Below are 24862 nucleotides of genomic sequence, written 5' to 3'. Positions count from 1 at the left end.
CTTAGCATTCCTTGGTTTATGGGTGTACCCTTCCATTTCTGCCTCTTTGCACACATGGCCATCTTTCCTCTGTCCATGCCTGTGTCTCTTTGTTCAAATTTCCCTCTTAGAAGGATCTCAATCATTGGATTAGGGCCCACCTTAAACCAGGAGAGTGTGGGATCTGGAGCAGTGCCTGGTTCATGGGGAGATGTGTTATAGAAACTCTGAGTAGGCATTCAGCAACTTTTATAGTCGTATCACCCAAGCACATGCTCATTCTTGTAGCTATTCGTCTGTATTCTTTTTCTCAAAAGTATTGGTCTGTAATCAATAGGAAATAAGAAATTAAAAACCTCCATCCCTCCCCACAGGTTGAGTAAGATAGGAAGTCCGACTTCACCTTGGATTTGGCAGCGCGGGTGGTCTTGACCATGGAGGTTTTGTTGGACTGCATAGCTTGAGTGGAAGCTGTTCACCAAGAATGGCAGGTGTGAGGGGGGCCTGGGTGGCCTTGATTTCAGCCCAGGTCATGATCTCACAGTTCGTAGGATCGAGCCCCCCTTCAGGCTGTGCACTGACAGTCCAGCCCCTGCTTGGGATTCTCTGTCTCCCTCTCTCTCTATTCCTCCCCTGCGCTCTCTTTCTCTCTCAAAATAAATAAACATTAAGAAAAAAAGAATGGCAGGTGAGAAAGGATTCAGTGAATACAGACAGAGCTTTGCACTGAAGGGCAGTGAATCGGGTTAGCAGGAGGAGGGAAAAGTGGGCTCAAGGGAGATATTTCTTATTCTTACAGATGGAGGATCTTAGATCTCGTCTGCATGCTCAGGGAAAGGAGTCAGCGGAAGGAAGGGGTGGATGAAGCAGAAGAGAGGGTGGTCAGGACTGGGAGCCTGTAGGCTGGTGAGAGGGGATGGCATCCTATGTCCCCTGGAGAGGAGCTTCTGATGGGAAGGGGGAGAACATCTGTATTTGGAGTGACTTCCCTAGTTTTAGCCCTGAAAGTCCCATGTCTTGGGAAAGCTTTAAAATGGAAAGTTCCATGTCCCAGGGCCCCTCCCCTCTCTCACTCCCAGGCAGACCAGGACAGGGTTGAAGAGAGAGTTGGAGGCTGGGAGGCCAAGGGGCTTGATGGAGGGAAGATGAGGTAGTCTTTAATCATGGCTTCTATGTTCTGGGTGACATAAGGGGCGAGATCATGAACTGAGAGCAAAGACAGGGAGGGAGGCTGGAAGGGAGAGGAGAAGGTGTAGAACAGCCATCTTGGGAAGGGGGAAGGGAGCTCGCTAAGAAATGGAGTAGCATTTCTGGGCAGTGCTGGGTGGCAACTGGTGATCTGTGGTCACACATGTCACGTGATAGCAGTCAGAGCGACGGCAGGGTGTACACTCTGCAAAACTCCAAATGGCTAGCATTCTGTCCTAAGAGATTTGTTCGAACACAGGACGCTAATTGTGTCATCCTGGAATGTGGTGGAAACGGATACATCATCAGAAACACATTCCTGGTCTGTAGGACTTCCAGATGAAAACAGAGCAGAAGCCAACTCTCCTGAGAGTAGATTAGCAACACTTTCACTTGGACCTTTGATTTCTTCCCGTAGGGGCTGTTCATAATTACAGGACCGAGCTGGTCACATTGTCCACACCCTTTGTGAGCATGGCGCCCTTCCGCTCCTCTCCTGCGGAAACACCCCAGGGGCTTGCTCATACCAAATACTTCTTTGCAATTTGCAATTACAATGATTTGCAGAAGCAACAGCCTAACACTAACGGAAATAAAAAGTTACTGCCCGGCGTGATTCCACTGATCATGTTAAAGGAGCCCAGCTGGATTTCTGGTTTTGGCTTATTCTGCCTCTTCTTTTGACAGTTTTTTAGGCATTTAATCAAAGTAGGTAACTCAGAAGGTAGCAAGGCAGAAGGATTTGGAGTTAGAACACCTGGGTTTGAGTTAGCCACGTACTGGATTTTGGTCAGGTGACCTTCTGAAGCTCATCTAACCCCCAAGCCTGAGTTTTGTCATCCAAATGTGGCTAAAACCACCTGTGCCAGCTGCTTCATAAACACTGTAAAGGAAAGCATCAAACACAGGTTGGCTATTGCTCTGACTGTTTGCAGGGTGGTTCTGTTGCCTTTCTTTGGTAGATTTCAATTCTGTAGCTTTAATAATAGGGACAGAGAAAACCTCCGGTCCATTGGGTGTGGTAGCTAAGCTCCTGATGACAGTCAGGAATGAGGTGCTGGACTAGGGACCACGGATGAAGTGAGTGCAGAGCAGGGAGGGAGGGAGGCATGGGTGTGGGGTGGGGAATTACAGCAAAAGGGAAAATTCTGGACGCAAGATACTGGGAGTGTGAAGTCCTTCTAGGCATTGGTAGGCCCCAGGGGCTACCTTAGAATGAGATTATAGAAATAATATCCTGGATCCTCTGTTTTAGAATGCAAGCTGCAATGAGGCCAGTTTAGAAAGACTTCCATTTAAAAGTTTACATGTCTGTCACTTAAAGTTTTCGCCTTTAGCTATTCAGGAAATTCTACTCTATAAAGTGACTCATTCATTCCCTAAGGGTTCCACATAGCCAGGGTTTTACTGGGTCAACCCACAGAGACATCAATTCCTGGAAGATTGTTTCCATTTTGTCATGGACTATAACTTGGAGGTAATATTTTTGAACACTCAATTACGGAGAACTCAAAATACTTTTTAGAAATTAGCTCTTAAATCCTTAGGTGCTGCCTTTCTCCTGGGACTACAAGTAGAAATGCTTGCTCGTCTCTAGATTTGTTACTTTTTATTAAAAAAAATTTTCTTTTAGGGGCTCCTGGGTGGCTCAGTTGGTTAAGCGCCGACTTTGGCTCAGGTCATGATCTCACAGTTCGTGGGTTCGAGCCCCACAATGGGCTCTGTGCTGACAGCTAGGTCAGAGCCTGGAGCCTGCTTTGGATTCTGTGTGTCTCTCTCTCTGACCTTCCCCTGCTCACGCTGTCTCTCTCTCTCTCAGAAATCAATAAAAAGCATTAAAAAAATTTTTTTACAGATACCACAAAAGGCAAATTTTTATTAGTTATTTCACATAACTCAAAACTGTTTAAAGGTGTTTTCTTGTTTTGTTTTGAGAGAAATAGAGAGCAAGAGGGAGAGGGGCAGAGAGAGGGAATCCCAAGCTGCATCTGTGCTTTCAGTACAGAGATGGATGCCGGCCTTGAATTCACAAACCATGAGATCATGACCTGAGCTGAAGTCAAGAGCTGGACACTTAATCGACTGAGCCACCCAGGCGCCCCGAATAACTCAAAACTGCTTAACGTGAAAAGTAAAAGTCACCTCCACTGCTCTTCCCAGAGTGGCCCCTACTCTCTCCGGGGAAGCTCCCAGGCTGAAGGCTTCGGGACTGTGTCCGTGGGTCCAGTTCCAGCCCCTGGAGCGCTTGGTCCCTCCTTTGTGTCACACGTTGTCATGAGGGTCTCTCATTTCAGATACAGGACATCTTCAGATTTGTTGGCAGGACCCACTGTGGACAGGGGTTAAGTGACCTGCAAGAGAGGTTTCCTGTGTGTAGCCTTGGGGAAATATAGTTGAGCTCTGTGTTCCTCAGTTTCTTTTTCTGTAACATGAGGAGTCAGGACACCATGGTCCTCACACACTCTCTCCTCTAACCCATCTATGTGTCTAGCCTCCTCTTCCTCAATTCATATTTCTTGTTTCTTTTTCTGCTCTTGTCTTCCTTCCTTCCTACCTTCCTTCCTTTCATTCTTTCCTTCTTTTGTTCTTTCTCCCAGCAGAAGCAGTGGTGTCGAGGTGCAGAGATCAGAGAGCGAGGGTCACCTTTGGGCTGGCTAGCTGTGTGACCCTGCCGATCACGTGGCCCTTCCGGGCTTTAATTTTCTCATCCAAAAAATGAAGGACCGGGACTCCGTGATTCACAGGAGACTTTCCGGTTCTGATGCCCCATGACTCTTTTGACCCCCTCCTACCAAGGATGGAACAGTGAGCGCTGGGCATTTGCCGCTTTTAGCTCAGGGTGGTGAGAGTAGGTTTGGGGCAAGGCACAAACCGGGGAAGCTGGACCCTTGTCTGGAGTCCCCGAGTCAGCATCTCATCGTCTGACTTCATTTTGTCATTTGAAGTGTTGTGAAATCCCAGACCATCACCCACGCCCGCTCTCCACCCTGAGTACATTTGGGGCGCATTCCAACACCAAGTGAGAGCCATTTGGAGACGATGTCTCCACTGTGAGCTTGGAAACCTCTGCCCCTTGTCCTTGTGCATGACTTTGAAGGGGGGGCTACAATGACTAACCAGCCCAGCTTGCCCTGGACCGTCGCGTGTCCCAGGAACCCCCACAGGGCACACCTAACGGTCGGTTCCCCTACTGATGTTCCCTGTCAGGGCCTGGCTCAATTCCTGGCTCACTTTTACTTACCCCACTTCCTGAGTGGGGTAAGTAAAGTACCCAGGGGGGCAGGGAGACTCAGAATCAGTTGGAACACCTGGAGGATGCAGATTCCTGGGCCCCACTCTGGAGAGCCTCATCTGGTGGATCTGGGGCTGGGGGTGGGGCCTGGGAATTCGCATTTAAAGACTTCCAGGCTAGTCTGGTGCAGGGGCATCAGTACCGCACCTCGGGACACGCGCTGTGCTTGGGCAACGTGGGGAACAGAGCCCGCTCCTGCCCTCACGTTGCTTGTTACACGGGCAGGAGGGGGCCCGCAGGGAATAATGCTCATGCGCAGTAGAATATAATGGACGCTGTAACACGAGTAGTACGAGGCCCCCGATCCTTATTCCTCCTCCCCACCTCCGAAGCAATCTGGTGCTTACAAAGCTCGGCTTTGTTCATTAAGAGGGTTGGCTTGGCATATTTCAGCAGGGGGCCTGCAGGGAGGTTGAGTTGGTTGCAAGAGATGACCATTTCCCGCAGTTCACAGCGGACTTCCTGTCTCAGAACCAACGCTGCTCCGTCCGCTGCACCCCGTGACCCTCTGGTGAAAGCACGAGGGGGCACCATCTCCAAGGCCCACTGCGGCCCTGACCTTCCGGCATGGGGGGCAGGTGAGGAGAAGCAGCCCCGTTCTTGTCCCTGGTAGGACAGCTGTCATTTTTGTTGCTTACAAGCTGACCCTTTTTCTAAGGTAAATCGATGAGCTAGAGTCCTCAAGGGCACTTAGTCTTGAGGATGATTTGAAGAAGACCCAAGATGGCCTGTAAAGGGTGAGCTTATTCTCTGGGTTCCCGTGGGTTCGCTCAGTCTCTGCTGCCAAAGAACAAAATGGCGGAGGCGTCCCTCAGAGTGGGGGGAGGAACAGAGTGACTCCTCCACAGACCTGCAGATGAGGGACGTGAGGTCCTTGGGTTCTCCGGAGGACATGCCACCACTGGGATTCCAGGAAGACTGGTGTCCGTGACAGCCTGGAGCTGTGGGGCCACGTGTCACCACCGGCCATGCTGACTCATCAAGCTGGCCTGAGAGCTGGGCTGAGGGCGGCTGTGTTAGTCAGTTCGGGCTGCTATAAAAAGATAGTATGGACTGGGTAGCTTATTAACCACAGACGTGTATTCTTCGTAGCTCTGGAAGCCTGAGGCCAGGGCGCCAGCACAGTTGGGTTCTGGCGAGAACCCTCTTCCGGGTTGCAGCCTGCCCATTTCGTACTGTGCCCTTACACATGGGAAAGAGGTGAGGGAATTCTCTGAGGTCCCTTACATAAGAGCGTCCTTCCAAGGGCTGGTGGCCTGGGCATCCCCGGGGGTGTGGTGTGATGGCTGTGACCACCTGCTCTGGAGTCAGCCTCCCTGGGTTGAATCCTGTCTCAGTCACTTATCAGCTGGGTGACCTTGGGTAAGTCATTAACCTCTCTGAGCATCAGTTTTCCTACTTGTAAAATTGGGTAATGTTCCCTATGTTGTTGAGAGGATTGATGAGATAAGCCTGCAAACTGCTTAGTACAGTGCCTGACGCATAATAAAGGTTAAACTTTATTGTCATTAGCGACAGAAAGTGGCAAAGGCCTGTAATGAGGTCTGTATTAATTTGTTCAGGCTACCGTAACAAAATACCATAGGTTGCAACAGAAAACTGTCTTCTCACAGTTCTGGAGGCTGGAAGTCCAAGATGGAGGAGTCATCAGGTCTGCTTTCTTCTGAGGCCTCTTTCTTTGGCTTGGCGATGGCCCCCTTCCCTCCTTGTCCCCACCTTGTCCTCACACGGTCTTTCCTCCATGCATGTTGGTCCTTTGTGTCTCTTTGTGGGTGCAAATTTCCTCTTCTTAGGAGCACGCGGGTCAGACTGGATTGGGGCCCACCCTCATGAGCTCATCTTAACTTAATGTGACTCTTTAAAAGCCTTGTCTCCAAATAGAGTCACATTTTGAGGCGATGGGGGTTAGGGCTTCAACATATGGATTTAAGGACACGATTCAGCCCATAACAGCCACGATCTCTGAGGGTCAGACAGAAAAGGCCCCCTCTAGGGAGCCAGATGTGAGAGTGAGGCTTGAACCCACGAACAGTGAGATCATGACCTGAGCCAAAGTCGGATGCTTAACCAACTGAGCCACGCAGGTGCGCCTCAAGTCATTTAAACCCAAGTCTCACCCCCAGGATTGTTCTGATGTTTTGGTGGAGGGGCGATGGGTTGAGACCCGTCCTTGGCCAGTGGAGGTGACAGCCCTGGCCCATGGTGAGAACCACGGCTGGCTGAGATGTTGCTGGCTTTTCCTGGAATCCCAAACTGCCCTCTCCACCAACCCTCCTTCCCCATGACTGCTTTCTGAAAATGTGATGAGCTTTTGATATTTACTTCAGTCAGCAGCTGCTGGGTGGCGCTGCCTCGTGCGAGGCGCCCAGAATGCCAATAGGAGAGAGATGTCCCAGTCTGTAAGCCCCGTGAGCCTAGGGCTGGCTGGTGGTTCTGGGCCTCTATGCTGAAAGCTTCCTGTCTCCTCCCTGGTGGACAAGAGCAAGGAGGGTGTTCTGCTCTTGGAGACAGCAAGATGCTCGAGGTGTAACAATGTGGTGCATTTCAGGAAGTGGGTGGCTCCAGATGGGGGGAGTAGGTGGTGTGGGTGGGCCAAACAGTGAGACCAGGGAATCCTAATCTCTGGGGAGGTGGGAGCCACTGGAGGTGTTAATATGGGGAAATGACAGGAGCTGGCTTTTGTTTTTCTTATAATTACAACAGCCATCGCAACGATCCGTATTGAGTACTGTCTTGTGATAGGCATTAGCTAAGTGCTTTACCAAGTTCTCTCACTTAAGCCCCTTTGCAGATGAGGCTGGGAGACGTAGTCACGTAGCAGCAGACAAACCCATGTCTACCTGACACCAAATGCCTTGCTATTAACTGCTCTTCAACCTCCCTGGACCTCAGAGTCCTCTTCTATAATACCTCCCTCCCAGGGTTGTCTTAATAACTTGGGGAGTATGTTCGGCGCTTGACACAGTGCCCGGCACATTGTAAGTGCTCCGTAAACATTGGCCACTGTTATTTTGTTATTGTTGCTATTATCTGTTGCAGAGAGTGCCCACGGGCATGCCAGGTGCTGTGTGGCACCTTTCAGTTTGAAACCACACGGGCTGGCGTGAGTAAACTGAGCTAATAAAGACACTCCTGCCAGAGCAGGGTGATGACCGGGTGGTCACGGCCGTGATCTGCCTGCACCCACCCCTGTTGCTGTGGTTACTGACCTGGGCACCTCGTTCTCTCCAGCTCAGGTCTGGGTGACCCCATTCCCACCTGGCATCGTTCCACGATTGCTTCTCTGAGGCCTTCTGCTGCACCCTCTGGTTTCAGTTTTGCTACAGCTGAGCAGGGGCCGACCCCACTGGTGGCAGAATGGTGGATGCACGGGAGGGACCACAGTCCAGGGGGCTGGTGAAAATCTCCAGGGGAGACAAGGTGAAGGCTGGAAGGGCACAGCCATGGGAATGGAAGGCAGCTTTGGGGGATATTTCGGGTTTTAACTGAGAAGATGACGAGGAGAAGACAAAGGGAGACGTGAAAGATAAATAATATCTCTAACTTACGTGGCCGGATGTCCCTTTGTATTCCCTTTCCATGCTGTGCTCAGTGGATCTCATCCATTCCCATGGCTTTATATACGTTTCTAGGCTGACAGTCCCCAAATCCTCAATTCCCTGAGCTCCAGTCTGGAGTGCTTAGCTGTCTCTTGCTCTCTTCACTTGGATGGCTCTCAGGCATTTCAAACACAACATCTCCAAAACAGAACTCCAAAAGCGATCTGCCTGCCTCACCCGGGAACCTGCTTCTCCTTCTTAATCAACAATATGACTCTTTCCTGTGTTCAAGCTAGAAAATATGGGGATCACCCCTGGGAGTCCCTTAGTCCCATAATTTCTACCTCCGGGATACGTCACAAGGGAAACACATCACCTCTCTCCATCTGCAGTGCCACCATCTTGGGCCAGGCCACCCCCATTTCTCAACGGGGTGGCTGTGGGTCCACACTGTCTCCCAGTTCTACTCTGGCTCCAAATTCCAGCCACAGTGATTGCTAAGAAAGTAGATTCCATGGTTAATCGTCTTACCTGATGACTTCCAGCTGCACTTAGCAGAACAGCCAGAACCTTCCCAAAGCTCAGGGGTTCTGCACAGATCTCAGCTTCATTGGACTCTCCCCTCCCCTTTACTCACTTATCTCTCCCTCTCTTTTTTTTAAGTTTATTTATTTATTGAGAGAGAGAGAGAGAGAGAGAGAGAAAGGGTGGGGGGAAGAGAGAGAATCCCAAGCAGGCTCTGAGCTGTCAGTGTGGAGCCTAACGCGGGGCTCAAACTCATGAACCACGAGATCATGACCTGAGCCGAAATCAAGAGTCAGGTGCACAACTGACTGAGCTACCCAGGCACCCCCACAACCTGTAACTTTTTATTTGTTTATCTTGTTTATCAGTTGTCTCCTCTGCTAGAATGTCAGCTCTACGAGGCCAGCCAGGCACGTAGAAGGTACCAGCGGGTATTTGTGGAATTAGCGAACAGGTAGATGAAGAGGGCACACCCACCCAGGAGCAGGGGGAGGCCAGGAGAACACCGATATTCAAGGGGGTGAGTAGACAGGCTGCCAAGGAGTCAAGGAGATTTGAGAACGAGAGCCAGGAGTCAGTAATCAAGAAAAGAGTGACATCTCAGTTGGGGATGCTTTTGGCTGTAGGTAACGGCAAATGTATCCAGTAGTGGTGCAGACACAGATGAGTTTTCTCATAGTCGGAATGTTTAGCGGCCAAGCTCTGGGCCAGTGTTGCTGAGGTGTTCTCGGCCTTCCCTCAGCCTCAAACACCACATCCTCGCACAACTGAGTTCAAAGACAGGAGACAGGGAGCAGCGTGGGGCAGACATCTTCTGCACATGTATCTCTCTTGTGGGTGGGGGGTGGGGGGTGGGGGGTTCAGCACGAGTATAGGTCCAAGGTGAGATTCCAGAAAGTGGACCTCGGTCTTCAGTGGGATAAGGAATACAATTGTAGGGAGAGGNCAAAACCGAAGTCCCTCTATATTCCACTGGTCAGAAAGGACACATGCCTGCTTGGACCAGGGCCTGTGCCCATCTTGCTGAAATAAAAGAATCTCTTTCCTGTCCTTGAACAAAGTTGGGCTCGTGCCAGCTAAGGAAAAGGGGAATGGCTTTCAAGTAAGCAATGCAAAGTGCTCACTCTAAGCACATTTCACAAGGAGGAGTGTTTTCTGTTGGTGTAATTGACGAAGGGAGGTCAGACAGGATGGGTATTGCTGGAGTTGATGCTTATAGACTATCTGTGGCTCTTAAGAGAGCAGTTCCTCTTGGGCTGGGCTGCCCGCTGTGGGGGCTTAGGAATTAGTGGGAGACGTTGAGGAGGGGAAGGTAGACCACCAGGAAACTTGCTGTTAAAGGTTAAAGGTTCCTCATACCATGAGGAAGGATGGTATGATCTCTGGCCACAGGAGGCAGACACAAGGAGGTTTTTCCAGTTTGGGGCAAACTTGAAGATATTTCTTGGGTCAGCCGAGGAAGCCAGTGGGAGAGAGGGGGAAGCGAGATGGGGTAGTTGATTCCCTTGCTCCGAAAGAGGCATGGCGATGGGGTCAAGTGCACAAAAGACGGTGGCTGTTACTTGGCAGAGCAGAGAGACTTTTCTGGAGACTCGGATGCCTTCTGAGATGGGAGAAGTGTGGCAGGATGGTGAAGATGCCCAGGAGGGATGAAGATTCCCTTCACTTTCCTTTGTGGGACACTGGGTTCATTTAGAGAGTGAACCTGGGAACTTGACCTTTTCAGCACCTCTGTTTTAACCATCTGGTAGAACAGACTAAACAAAAACAAAAACAAAAAACAACACCCCCCCCCCCCCCCCCCCAACCCAGATCCATTTGTGCGGCCCTACCCTGGAAAGTCCAAGGACAAAGCCTGACCCTTGGGTTTTCTTGTTCAGACAGCCTCGCAGCACAGGGTCAGGGGTGTGGTTATTACATCACGCTGTCCAGAGACAGCAGGTCACTTAACAGACCACACAGAGCTTCCAGATCCTGCAGCCGAAGGGCAGCAGGGTGGGGAGGGCATGGTGTTGGGCACAGAGGACTTGGGTCCCAGGTCCAGGCATACACTTATAAGCTGGGGTTCACTGGTATCCTCCAAGCCTGTGACCTCATCTGCAGAAGGTTGGGGGGTGACAGCTCGTCTTCTCCCTCCTCTGCCCACAGATTTACAATGTGCATGCATCTTATGGGGAGTTAGGGGAATGCCTCCCTGCCCCCTCCCCACCCCTCGTTCGGAGTTTTGACTCTGCTCAGTACCCATTGGAACAGGACGGTGTTTTCTTTCACCACTCACCCTGGTCCCTCACTTCTGGCATCTTTTCCCCTTTGTTTTTTGGAATGATGGCATAGGGCCCAGCGAGGAAGACTGAGAGCCAAACCTTTCTCCTCTGTTTACCCCGATGGTAGCCATGGATGCAGCAAAAAGCAAGCAGAAGTTTGACCAGATATATGAGCTCAATATTCCACAACATTGAAAGCTGGTGCCTACTTACGTAGGAGGCTTAAAACACAACATTATGTTAAAATGAAGAATAGCCCCAACGAGGGGGGGGGGAGTGCCTTTTTAAGAAAAAATTCTTAGCAGGAATGTTCAGATGCCCAGTTGGTAAGATTGACATGGGCTCTGCGTGTCTCCCCCTCAAGAGCTTGTTAATATCCATCCACGCTGTGTGCTGTCTCGGGGTGTAAATTCTGAAGGGGACACGTCTTCTCCTGGGTCACTCTCTTTATCTGGCACGTGAGGGTGACTTCGGGAGGGCTCTGTGCGCGTCTCCTGGTGTCGCTAGGGGAAGCTGATGTTTGTAAGAAGCGAGGAGCGGGATCATTTGGTCCCATCAAAACTGCCCCAGTCAGATCAGTCTCGGTCGCCTGGACTCCCCCTTGGTCATGACTAAAGCGTGACTAACAGTAGTGTCTTCCTCATGGCATGGCTGTGAGGCTTCAATGAGTTTATCCCTGTAAAGCGTCTAGCAAGGTGCCCGGGTGGAGTCAGTTAGTCAACCGACAAACACCTGTAGCTTGTGATTTATGCCTTGTGGGAGGCTCTGCATCTAGGAATCAGCATCCACCATGGACCTTGTGACCCTCAATAGAGAACGGATGCAGCTTCCAAGCTGAGCCCTTGCCCGTGGCATGGCTGTCCTGGAGGGCCAGCAGCTGCCGGGCGGGCGGGGTGTGCTGACGGCCCAGCCCTGCTCAATCTCCTGGCAGCCAAAGCCGGGAGAAAGGAGAATCTGGTATTCATTGTGTGGTTTTCTAATTTCCTTCTGCTTTCGAGATCCTCTTCTGATGGAGAACAATGCCCTGAACAAGGNGGACGCCCGGCGGGGGGGGGGGGGGGAGGGGAGGAAGGCGGCGCCCAATAGAATACAATGGCCGGGACTCCAAGGGCAGATGGCCTCTGACTCCTGTCCTCTGAGAGTGCTGGGGATGGTGGAGTTTGGTGGCTGGTTCGAATCCCAGCCTCTGGTTTGCTATTATATCCCTGGGGCTTTGAGCAAGTCCCCACACACCCCCGCCACCCTGCCCCACCCCCGTCTCATTTATGAGTATGATTTTTAAACTGTCCCTATTTGCCAAGGAAGGAGAGTCCTCCCTATATCACCAGGTACAGGTACTGGTACAGGAAGGTTCTTCTGAGGCTGGGTGGGCAGAACCCCCAGGGCCTCCAACAGGACCCAGAATCCGGAGCCACCAGGCTGTGCCATGTACCTCCAGCCGGAGGGGGCGCTGTTGGGTCCTTGACAGCATCACCCTGGCCAGGGCCAGCTCACAGCCTGGCCCCTGGGAGGCATTCTCAGCAGAGGGTCCTGGGCGGACATTGCGCCAGCCAGTGACTTGCAAGTCTAGCAGAGGCAGAATACTCAGGACTGGGTCCAAAGAAAGGGCGGGATTTCCTCAGCCCTTTCTGTGTGTGTGTGTGTGTGTGTGTGTTTAATGTCTTTATTTTATTTTGAGAGAGAGACAGACTGCAAGTTGTGGGAGGGGCAGAGAGAAGGAGACACAGAATCTGAAGCAGGCCCCAGGCTCCGAGCTGTCAGCACAGAGCCCAACACAGGGCTCGAACCCACGGACTGGGAGATCATGACCTGAGCTGAAGTCGGACGCCTAACCGACTGAGCCACCCAGGTGCCCTGCCCTTTGTGTCTTCATACTTGGCCTCTTGTTAGTGGATCTCAGTATGTTTATCAGCCTCGCCGGGTTTCTCCAGAAAGCGGAGAGAACCCAGAAGTGAGTGACCCTCATGTGGAATGGGGCTGGAGGGGGCCGAAGGGCTGACTAGGTTCTCCCAATCCGCAGGGCTTTGCTGTGGGAGAGGATGTGGAAGCGGCAGGTGGGAATCGGAGGCACCAGCCTCCAGCAACACAGGCCCCTCTGAGCTGTGAATAGACTGGGTGGGTCCCCCATGCTTAAGACCATCTGGTGCCACCGTCACCCTCGCCACACATCCACACGCCCTCCTTGCACTGTTCGTTTAAACGCCCCTTTGAAAGAGATTTATTTTAAAAAACCAAACACTTGACATTTAATTAAAAAGAAATCTTTGTCACGACCTTAAATGAGATCCGACAACATTTCTAATAATTGTCAACACAAGTTCGTGATGGTTAAAATGAAAATATCCATCACGGAGCTGCTAAAATCTTGGGCTTTGTGTAAGTTCCTGGTGCAGGCTTTGACACACAAGGGGCCCTCCATGGGGGTCTGCTGGTGACGTTGGGGGTGAACTTGATGTTGGCAAGATGTAATGAGTAGGGAGATTCGCACTATGGAAGATGTTTCAGGAAGGCATCCTTGTTGCTCGACCAGAGGCCCCTGGCCACATGTCAACATCTTCAACGTGGGAGAAACGCAGTGTCTCCTTCAGAGGCTGGGGGAGGGTGGACTGAATTCACATAAGGTAGTGTGAACAGTGTGTAGTGCATGGGAAGCGCTCAGTAAGTGTTAACAGCTGCCACAACTTGGGAGATCCCAGTTGAGGGCTGCCCTGGGGAGGGTCCCCTCAACTGCCGGCTTGGCGACAGAGCGGGGACAGACGTGATCTGGCTCTCCAGGCTCGCTCTCCACTCATCTCTGCTGTTCTCCAACTCCCCCTTTGGAACAGGTGCGGCCAGACGGTATGCCCGCCAGTTCCCTCCTGATTACAGAATTAATGCGAAGATGTGGTCATGGCATTAGTCATCGCCAAACTCCCCCGTTGGGATGGGAGGTCATCTATGTCCCCCGGAGGCTCTGGAATGGACTCTCAGGGACGACCGCTCGTGAGCACGCGCTGGGGGCTTGTCAGATCTGCATCTGCTGCTCTGTCTGAGAAGCCCTGGTTGTTTCTGGAATGCGACGTGTGGCTTGGAGGGAGAAAGTTGCTGTGGGAAGCAGTCCCAGGTTCCCTGGTGGGACTGGAAATTCTGCCTCAAGCCCTGGAATTTTGACTTCCTGTTTGGCCTGGCTTTGTTCCCCCACATATTTGGCTCTGGCACATCCTCTCCCTCCCCCTCTCGGGATCCGTTTCCTCATCTGTAAAATGAGGGGTTTGCACTAGATCCTATCGAAGGTTCCTTTAAGCTTGAAAAAGCTATGATTTGCCTCCCACCCCCTCACTGTTACTTCAGGCCTCTTGACTGACAGAAGGAAGGTGGGAAGGAAACGGGAGGAACCAGAGGAGCCGAGCGGTGTCTACCGCACAGGCTTTTCCAGCCCCCAAAATCCGAGGCGCTGAGGCTAGGAAACCCTGTGTCAGGGGAGGGGAGGCAGAGGAGGAAAAAGCAAAGGTGTCATAGTAAGTGCCCTAGAGATGACAAGGGGTTAGACAAATAAAGGATGATAAAAGGGCAAATCCAGGGAGAAAAAAACACACTCAGGGGAAAGTTTTATCAAGAGGGACAGCGAGAGCTTCTAGGATGGGAAGAATGTATTTGCACAGTGATCACAACTCGGGTTTTGGGAGTAGGCTGCCGGCCTGAGAGTGTCCACAGGGTTGGGGGGACGGATGTCCTCCCTTCTCCCTTCCAGGTCACTTTGGAAGATGCCCCTTCCCCTCATTAGGGGTTCCTCCTCTGGAGTTACAGCAATGCGGTCAGTGAGCGATGGTGCCCGTTGACACTCTAAGGTGGCCTTGAATAACGGGCTAGATGGTCCAAAGACCATCATTATCCTATGAGCAACGGCTTCTATGCCAGTCATGGTGAGTTTTTCCATGCGACCTTTGCTCCTTATTGAAATAGCAGCCAATTGGTTACCTCCAACTCTAGAGGAAGATACTTAGAAAGAGGGAGTAGGGGCGCCCAGGTGGCTCAGTCGGTTAAGCATCTGACTTCGGCTCAGGTCATGATCTCACGGTTCTTGGGTTCAAGCCCCACATCGGGCTCTATGCTGACAGCTAGCTCAGAGCCTGGAGCCTGTTTCCAATTCTGTGTCTCCCTCTCTCTCCCTCCCCTGTTCACGCTGTCGCTCTCTCTCAGAAATAAATAAAAACATTTTTAAAAATTAAAAAAAAAAAAAAGAAAGTGAGAGTAAAAGAAATTAACATAGAGAGGATGTCTTCCTGACCTTTGGAGTGGGCAAAAATGTCTAAAACAGAACACCAAAAGCACTAACCACAGAAGAAAAAGTGATAAGTTGAGTTTTAGCAAAATTACCACCTCTCTTCATCACAAAGCACCATTAGAAACATGAAAAGGCAGGGCGCCTGGGTGGCTCAGTCACTTAAGCATCCGACTCTTGGGTTTGGCTCAGGTCATGATCTCACAGTTTGTGGGATTGAGCCCTGAATCTGGCTCTGAGCTGAGCACAGAGCCTGCTTAAGATTCTCTCTCCTCCTCTCTCTGCATCCCCCCACCCCAACTTGTGCTTGTGCTCTCTCTCAAAATAAATATATAGACATTAAAAAAAAAAACCACATGAAAATACAAGCCTCAGACTCGAAAGAAGATATCTGTAATACATATACCCAACCAAGTATTCATTTTCAGGATTTACCACTGTAAATCAATAAGAAAAAGACAAGACCCCATAAAAATTGGATGAAAGATTTAACAGACACTCATAAGAGTGTATATCCAGGTGGCCAAATAAACTATAAAAAGGTGATCAACATCATTACTCATGGGAAAAATGCACATTAAAACCACAAGGAGATACCACTACACGCCCACCAGAATGGCCAAAGAGAAAAGAGTGACAATACCAGGTGTCACTGAAATGTGGAGCCATTGGAACTATGACACATTGCTGTGGGGAGTGTTGAAATGCACAATCATGTAGGAAAATGGGTTGGTAGATTCTATTCCAGCTAAAGATATGTCTACTCCATGGCTCAATCATTTCCCTCCTGGGTACATATATCTAAGAGATATGATGACACAGAGCTATGTACAAAAATGTTCAAAGGCCCTGTCTCCAAACTTGAAACACCCCAAATTCCCATCCACTAGAAGTTGAAGCAATAAACGGTGGTATATTCATATGGTAGAGTATACACAACAGTGAGAGAGATTACATGTTAGAGGATCATTAATACGAAGTTCAAGAAGAGGCGAAGTTAAAATATGAAGAGCAAAATCAAGTTATATCTGGTGGAGGTATGGACTGAGAAGGTTCATGAGAGAACCTTGTGTGGTGCTAGAAATATTCTAGGCTGGACTGGGGTGCTGCTTATATAAGTGCATATCTATGTAAATGATTATCACGCTGCCCATTTAAGATGAATGCATTTTATTTTATTTTGTTTTGTTTTATGTTTTAATTTTAATTCCAGTTCATTAACATACAGTGTTCCATTAGTTTCAGGTGTACAATAGTGTAATTCAACACTTCCATATGTTACCCTGTGCTCATCACAAGTGCATTCCATATGTCCTTTACTATATTTGTGTTATACTTTGATTTAAAAAAAAGGGGGGGGGGTAGTTCAATTGATTGAACATCCAACTCTTGATTTTGGCTCAGGTCATGATCTCATGGTTATGGGATTGAGCCTGGAGTTGGGCTCATGGAGCCTGCTTAAGATTCTCTCTTTCCCTCTCTCTCTCTGCCCCTCTCCCCCCGGCTTGTGTGCACCTGTGCTTGCTCTCACTCTCTCTCAAAAACAAAGGAAAGCAAAAACAAAAACAAAAAACATTGAATGGGGAAATTTTCCATGAATTTGTTCTAGTTGGGAGAAGAAGTTCCCACCCATGTGCTCATCGTAACTGTTCCGTGTCGTAAATTCTCTGAGAAGGACATATGAACATTGGCCACAGCAGTGAATATTGTGAGCCAAGCCTGAGCTCCATCTCTTTTCCTCTGAAATTGGGAGGCTCGCAGGAAGTTATTTAATTTCCCAAAGTCTTTTTGTTTCCTTGTCTGTAAAAAGGGGACTGTGGTACTTACCTTACGGTTTCATCATGAGGGTTGAATGAGGTCATACCCAAGAAGCACTCAGTCCAGCACCCAGGTCATAGCAAGTGCTCAGTAAAGGATAGGGTAGAAATGGCAAAGTCAACACTGAATTGGTTCCACCTAGGCCTCTTAAAGAGGCTTAGCACCTTTCTCCTTGAAACGATTTAGCACATGTTTGGAAAAAAAAATTACATTCATGTTTTCTCCACAAAGGAGAGATATTTTGTGGCTGGGGTGGGGGGAGATCTCAGTGCTTCAGTAAGAGGGAAGTCATTTTCAGCTGGATTAGGCAGAGAGAGGTATTAGCTGTTGGGATTTTCAGCAATGAGAAAGATTTTGTCACAGAGAGAGGACCAGGAAGGTCATTCAAATTTGGGGGTTGGGGGAGGGAAGTGGTACCCGGAGGGCAAAGGTGGAGTCTGGGACTGGTGAGAAATCTTGGATGGTGCCTAAGATTTTGGAGGAACCAGTGGAGGATAAGGTTGGAAAGGAAGACGGGCTCCAGATGAGGTTCCCTTCCCCTAAGGAAGCTGGATCTTTTCTTCAGGAAGAGGAGCCGCCGACTGTTGCTGAGCAGGGAAGGTGCAAGATGAAGCCGAGAAGTACAGACCCACAGAGGAGGTCAAAGTGAGTGGGCCTGGAGGCCATTGAGGAGGGAAACATGCAGGTTCAAGTGGGGAGGAATTACATGTGTTCTGGGCAGAAGCAGAGGGACAGAAATGAAAGGTTAAGTAGATGCGGAGAAGGGGGAAGGACTCCTGAAGTCTTCTTGTCGATTTCTTGAGTTTACGAAGCAGAGAGGAGGTTGTCTCGGGGATGATAATGAAAGGGATTTCTCAACGGTTCGACTGGAGGGGGTGCATCTCATCTCTTCCTGGGCCCTCACCTTCAAAGTCTGCTATTTGCATGTCTTCAAGAACACACTGTCCTCTTCCGGGTTCAGGCTTGTACGGGGCACCCAAAGAACGGACACAGGCTTTCTACAAACTTCCTTTCCACCCTCGCCGCCTGGGAACCACACGGAGGGAGGTGTGTCAAAACAAAAACTGAGCCAACAGCAGAATCCTTTCCAAACCTACCACTCCCAAAGACAAGAGTTCGTTTGGATGCTCTATCAAGGGGTCGGAAGGGTCCTTCCGCAGCCTGTGCAAAGCTAACGAATGGCCTCCTGATTTTATGGAGATGCAAACAGTGTTTTGAATAAATATCCCTTTGTTATTGTTGTCTTACAGGGCTGTAGCAGTGGCCAGGAAGAAAACCGCCCCCTCTGAAAGTTGTTTTGGTGACTGTTCTTCAGAGCATTGTTCTAAAAATGGGAAATTACATATTGCTGTGCCAAAGGAAACAAACACCTGCAGTTAAAGGAATACCTTCCACGAGGTGGCTTTCAGAGCCCTAGCCAGTTCTGGACGCAGGGGTGCTACAGAAGTCTCACTTGGTGCTTTTCTTCACCTTTAAGGGGATCGGGTGCTTACACGTTTGTAACCAGGGTGGGCTTTGGTGACGACAGGGCTCTGGTGATTGTCTTTTACTCATTCACTCAATAAACATCTGTCGAGCATCTCTGCTGGCTCAGTGTTGGTGGATTTCACTACTCCCTTTACTGGTATTAAAAATCACCTAGAGAGTTGGCTACAGGCAGGTGAGAAACCTTGGTGAGAAACACAAAAAGTGGGTTTTTTGGTCAATATTCAGAGTCAGTGCATGACTTCTGCCTCTAAATGGTGAGCAGCTAGAGAGAATTCCAGCATGTTCCCTCCTTCCTCTTCTCTCCCTCCTTTCTCCTTTCTACTTTATTGGTCTACAAAAATAAAAATGCTGTCCTTAACATGTCAGCCAATACATTTCTTTATGCATACGATTTTTCAAACTTTCCAGTTACAGGGACACATACAGAAATTCTTGTTCTACGGTTTGAGACATCAAAAGGTAATTTTTTTTTATTATCTGGTTAATAGATGATGTTTATCAACATTGCTATAACTGCAGAATAATCAGGTCTTGAAATTCATCAGGGGTAAAACGAATACATTTCAGATAGATTTGCGGCTTAGAGAGATTCCAGTTTCATAAGCTGATCTCCTCGCAAGAAAGACAGGAGTAAGGGGAAACAATGAATTTCAAACTTTTCGGAATGCGTTGACTTTGGTTAGAGCTTGCTTCCTGTGAGTGTGTGCATTCTTCTAAAGGGTTAGCCAGAGAATGATGGCAGACCTTCTTTGGGAATCGGGCTTATGTCTCTGGGACCACTTGGTTACTGATTTGGTCCCACCTGGAAGAAGAGAGGTGGGGATTAAAGGGTTCTCTATGTCTGTAACGTGCTTAATCTACTGTCTTCATTTCCACACGCGTCTCAACTTTTTCACGAGAGGCTCAAAAGTAGGACCCTGCTGTACTGGATCAGAGGATGCAGACTCATATTTGAGTGAGTTTATTGCCCTTTGGTTTACCTGGATTTATTTATTTCTTCAATGACCGGCAAGAGAACACACGTTTGGGTCACACCCTCATGGGGCTCATGATGCAGAGAAGAAGGCAGATACAAGCGAACATGCTCTAGCCAGATACGCATACGACAGAGTCTAGATGAGATGTAGCGGTGGTAGAGAGAGCCCCTGGGCCTAGGTGCATGGGGGTCAGGATGGGAAGAATCCAAGAGCTGAGTCTTTTTTTTTTTTAAGTTTTTAACGTTTATTTATTTTTGAGATGAAGAGAGAGCATGAATGAGGGAGGGGGAGAGGGAGACACAGAATCTAAAACAGTTTCTGTTTTTTTTGTTTTTTTTTTTATTTCTAGGAGAGAGAGAGAGAGAGAGACAGCGTGAGCAGGGGAGGGTCAGAGAGAGAGGGAGCCACAGACTGAAACAGGCTCCAGGCTCCGAGCTGGCAGTCAGCACAGAGCCCGACGCGGGGCCCGAACCCACGAACCGCGAGATCATGACCTAAGCGAAAGTCGGACGCTTAACCGACTAAGCCACCCAGGCGCCCCAGTTTCTGTTTTTAAACCGACTGAGCTGCCCAGGTGCCCCTCCCCCCCAAGAGCTGAGTCTTAAAGGAAGTGTAAATGTGTTAGATGTAACAGATAAAAAATACAGGATGCCCAGTTAAAATTGCATTTCTATGACTTAAATATCCTTATGGCCCAGATATCGCATAAGTCATGAAGGGTGGAGTGTGGATCTTCAGGTGAACAGGGGGCAGGTGACTCAGTGGGAACTGTCTGCAAAGGTGTGGAGCATGGGATAGGTGCCTGTTTCAGATAGAAATGTGTATGCCTGGGTGCCTGGGTGGCTTAGTCGGTTAAGCGTCCGACTTTCGCTCAGGTCATGATCTCGCGGTTTGTGGATTCGAGTTGTGGATTCGAGCCCCGCATCGGGCTCTGTGCTGACTGCCAGCTCAGAGCCTGGAGCCTATTTCAGAGTCTGTATCTCCCTCTCTCTTTGACCCTCCCCTGCTCACGCTGTCTCTCTCTCTCCTAGAAATAAATTAAAAAAAAAAAAAACAAAAAAAAACAAAAAAAGAAATGTGTATGCCTCAGAGTCACACAGGTAAGTGTCACCTGAGGAAGTCCGCCCACCAGGAAGATCCTCTGTTCTGGGCTGGCGGCATCCGATTTCCCTTTTGCTTTCCCTTTCTTCCATTTGTCTGTCTTCCATGGACCACACACTAGAGGCTGGCCAGGGAGCAGATGAGGAGGGGGACTTTGGTCTTTCTCAAGGCTTTGTGGCCTCAGAACCTGTTTGAGGGAACAACATGAGAAGAACCCCATCTCTCAGAAGAAGCTGCGCACGCAGCGTCCAGACCCACAGCTACAACCAGAAGCATATTTATTAATTTGCTGGGAGAAATGTCTAGTAGACTAGACGAGCATATTCTCCCCCTGGGGACAAGTTACAAAGGTTGGGTGGTGAGCAGAGATAGTCTGAAGGGCCTGGTTGAAGGGACCATGACCCACAAGGCTTGTCGCCGGTGGAAGCTGGAATATTCCTCTGTTGCTCCTTTATCCTGCTCAGGACCCACCTGTCTCTCCGGCGCCACTGCCCCTCCCTCCTCTTTGGCACACCAGCCCCTGCTGTTCACCCAGCGGGGGCGCAGGACGTAGGGTTAGGTTTGCACTGATTAGATGACACCCCCATTCTAGCCCCTCCCCCTCACATGACTCCCGCGTCCCCTTGGTGGAGTACAGGATGTGGCAGAATCTTTTCTCGTGGTTGGAGACAATCTCTTGATTCCTCCCATCCACTGTCTGCGAAATTTGCCAGCCTCATTTGGAGGGCCACCTTATTTCCAAGCCTTGTCTGATGCTGCACCCCCAGAGCAGAAGGGGGGAGCAGCGGGACTTGAGACCAGAGCCACAGGCAGCGCCAGCCTCCAAGGAGGGCCTCCGGGGCCTGGTGAGGAGGCTGGACTTTATCCTACAGGTAACTGGTAGCAGAGAAGGGTTTTAAACAAAAGCATGGCATTTCTGTTGGGTTGCTGGCAATCACGGGGAGAATATTGTGGAGGGGCAAGACTGAAATCTTAGAGACCCTTTGGAGAGGACGAATAATGATTTTCAAAGATGCCCACGTCCGAATCCGCAGAACTTGTAAAGAGGTTAGGTTACCTGGCAGAGGGGAATGAAGGTTGCACGGGAAATGAGGTTTACTGATCAGATGATATTAAGATGGAGAGAATGGCCTTGATGCCAGGGTGGGCCCAGTGCAGCCACAAGGACCCTTGTCTACAGAAGAGGGAGGCGGAGGAGGAGACCGGCGCCAGAGAGAGCATCGAAGAGGCTGTTGTACTGCTGGGTCTGAAGGGAGGGGAAGGACCACAGGCCTGGGAGTGAAGGCGGCCTCTAGAAATGGGAAAACAAGGAACTGGATTCTCTCCTAGTGCCTTCAGAAGGAGCACAGCCTGCTGCCAACTTGATTTTTAGCACAGTGAAGCCATTTTGGACTTCTGACCCCTAGACCTATGAGATCACAACATTAAAAAAATTTTTTTAATGTTTTGTTTATTTCTGAGAGAGAGAAACAGAGTGAGCAGGGGAGGGTCAGAGAGAGAGGGAGATACAGAATCTGAAGCAGGCTCCAGGCTCTGAGCTGTCAGCACAGAGCCCAACACGGGGCTCGAACCCACGAACCGTGTGATCAGGACCTGAGCCAAAGTCAGACGCTTAACCAACTGAGCCACCCAGGCGCCCCCAAGATCATAATTTTTTAAAAATAGTTATTTTTGGGAGAGCACAAGCAAGGGAGGGGCAGAGAGAGGGGGACAGAGGATCTGAGCTGGGCTCTGCACAGACAGGCTGGCAGCAACGAGCCCGATATGGGGCTTGAACTCCCGAACTGAGAGATCATGACTGAGCTCGCTGAACGCTCAACCGACTGAGCCACCCGGGTGCCCCTCAGATAATACATTTTTTAAAGCCACTAAGCTTCTGGTAATTTGCTACAACAGCCATAGGAAACTAATCTGGGGTCTATTTGGAATCATCCAGGCTACAGATGGGGAGGGCCTGCTATTGGCAATGGGAGTAGCAAGCAGGAAGGGGACAAGTTCAAGGTAAACTGAGGAGATGAACTCAGAGACTGATTGGACACAAAGGGGCCTGGGGCAGAAGACCCTTTCTGCCCAGCAAGGCAGCCCCCCACCTGAGCCTCCACCCTGCACAGGGCTGAGGGGAGGACCTCTGAGGGAATTCTAAAGGACATGCCTCATAGTGACACAGGATGGTCGGGTGGCATGGACACACAGAACCTGAGATATTTTAGGGGTTAACTTGACTTTCATGATAGGCTAGGAATCTATTCACTTGGTGGGGAACAAGTCCGAGTTCCAAAACCTGACCACAGCAGCTGCATATGTTGTGCTGAATCTGTTTTCCGATTTTTTTTTTTTTTTTGCATGTACTCTTGTTTTATAATTTTAGTTTACTCATGGAAATATGCTGGGTGGCTTACTACTGATGACTCATCCTCACATTGTCCCATGTGCCCGTCAGTGTGTTCTGTATGTGCCTGGAGGAACATTCTCTAATTACATGTTCAGAACGCATTATTTGCTCTATTATCTATCATCTAGCTGAAGCCATTTTCAGTGGCAACCACCTTACAGTGAATTACTACCCACCGATCAGTTGGTCTTTACCATCAGCGTGCCTTGCATCAGCCGTAAACTAGATATAATTTTATCCACATCATCTTGATCACGTTGATGAGGGCTGGTTTTGCTTCCTCTTCCTGCCTTGTGAGTCATTTATAGATTTTTCTGCCAGGCTAACCTCAACTGTCTCATGTGTTGAGGGCGTAAAACTGCAGCTTTCCTATCCATTGGTCAATTCAGGGTACACACTGACCTACGGTAAGGGCAACCCTGGGGTTTTGCAGTGTGGCCAGGGGTTTGTTAATTACCGCTCCTCTTTTCTTCAAGAGTAATCGCTCCTTTGTTGGCAGATTCTAGGCGCAACAGACTCTTTTCTTTTTTAAATGTTTATTTATTTTGAGAGAAAGAGAGAGAAAGAGAGAAAAAAAGTATGAGCAGGGGAGGAGCAGAGATTGAGGGAAAGAGGATCCCAAGCAGGCTCTGTGCTGCTAGATGTGGGATCTAGCAGGGCTTGATCTCACGGTGAAATCATGGCCTGGACTGAAATCAAGAGTCAGACGTTTAACCAACTGAGCCACCCAGGCGCCCCGAGACTGTTTTTCAGAGACCATTTTCACCCAGATTCACTCTTCAGGTGACAATGTGATCAAGAAGTATAGTCTTTCCCCTTAGGCTCAGCAGGGGAATGAACACCAAAACTAATGTAGTGCTAAGAACAGATATATATATATATATAGATATATAGATATAGATATATATAATATGGAAACCAACATGACAATAAACTATTAAAATATTAAATTAAAAAGAACAGATATATATGTATATATTTATGTGTACATATATATATCTATATACATATATACATTTTTTCCTTTGTTGAGATGTTGAGTGTGTGTGTAACACTTCTCAAATGCAGGAAGCTTATGTTCATACACTGGCCTCTCTGTGTTTTAGTTTGGCATATTCGTTGTGAAAAGGGCCGATTATAGAATTATATATTTATATGACACAGGGGTGGACAATCCTTTTCCCCTCCTCACTTCTTCCTTCTTCAAATGCAGGAACGATTCTTAGCTTGAGGTCCATTCTAGAATAGGCTATGTCTTGAACATGGGCCATCGGCCATAGTTCCTGGCCCTGTGCTATAACTTACAGGTGAGCACGTGCAGACAGAAAAGAACCCAGTGAACATTCCTTCAGTCCTCTAATTTCCTTCTGCTTTCTGGCAATACGCATCCCACAGATACGTGCTCTTTCTGTGGTTGGGATCAGTGCATCTTCCATTCTGTTCTTTTGGTTTTTGTTAATGTTTATTTACTTTGGAGAGGGAGAGAGACAGAGCGTAACTAGGGGAGGGGCAGAGAAAGAGGGAAACACAGAATCTGAAGCAGGCTCCAGGCTCTGAGCTGTCGGCAGAAAGCCCTATGCGGGCCGGAACCCACAAACCACGAGATCATGACCTGAGCCAAAGTCGGACTCTTAACTTACTGAGCCACCCAGGCGTCCCCTCCCCCCCATTCTATTGTTTTAAAACTGAAGGCGCCTTTCTGTGTTGACAGCTCACATTGCTTGTGGATCCCCTCCTTCTCCAGCACCCTTGAGGCGGACACTCCCTACATTATCATTGTACTTCCTTTTATCTCCAGATACCTGTGTTGAATTTGCCCTGGGTAAATACTTCCCTTGCTGTGAATAGGTAATTAAAATTCTGCACCTTTTATGGCCCTGGATCTTTATCTGTTTGAACAATACTCACCGATGTGGATGGCTCACGAAAAGTAAAGGTATGTGAGTTAATGATGACCTGGATACAGAAGAAGCAGGGGGCCTAAGTCGCGAGCGAAGCGGGAGGAGGTGGGAGAGAGCCAGGAGGCTCCCCCCCCCCC

At 49.3% G+C, this 24862-nt stretch overlaps 1 protein-coding gene across 1 annotated transcript in view; it reads left to right on the top strand.

Moving 5' to 3' along the window:
- The window catches only part of AHNAK (AHNAK nucleoprotein), a 100510-nt gene extending 82063 nt beyond the window's left edge, over nucleotides 1-18447 (top strand). Inside the window, exon 6 of the mRNA XM_077759638.1 lies at nucleotides 18117-18447. Within this exon, the coding sequence (XP_077615764.1) occupies nucleotides 18117-18124 (8 nt within the window). The 3' untranslated portion in view covers nucleotides 18125-18447. The remainder of the gene's footprint in view (nucleotides 1-18116) is intronic.
- Nucleotides 18448-24862: the final 6415 nt, after the last annotated feature.

Source organism: Crocuta crocuta, unplaced genomic scaffold, assembly GCF_008692635.1.
Source record: "Crocuta crocuta isolate KB4526 unplaced genomic scaffold, BGI_CrCroc_1.0 scaffold53, whole genome shotgun sequence".
NCBI classification, from domain to species: domain Eukaryota; kingdom Metazoa; phylum Chordata; class Mammalia; order Carnivora; family Hyaenidae; genus Crocuta; species Crocuta crocuta.
The sequence above is the reverse complement of the archived record's forward strand: the minus strand, read 5'-3'. Positions and strand labels throughout refer to the sequence as shown.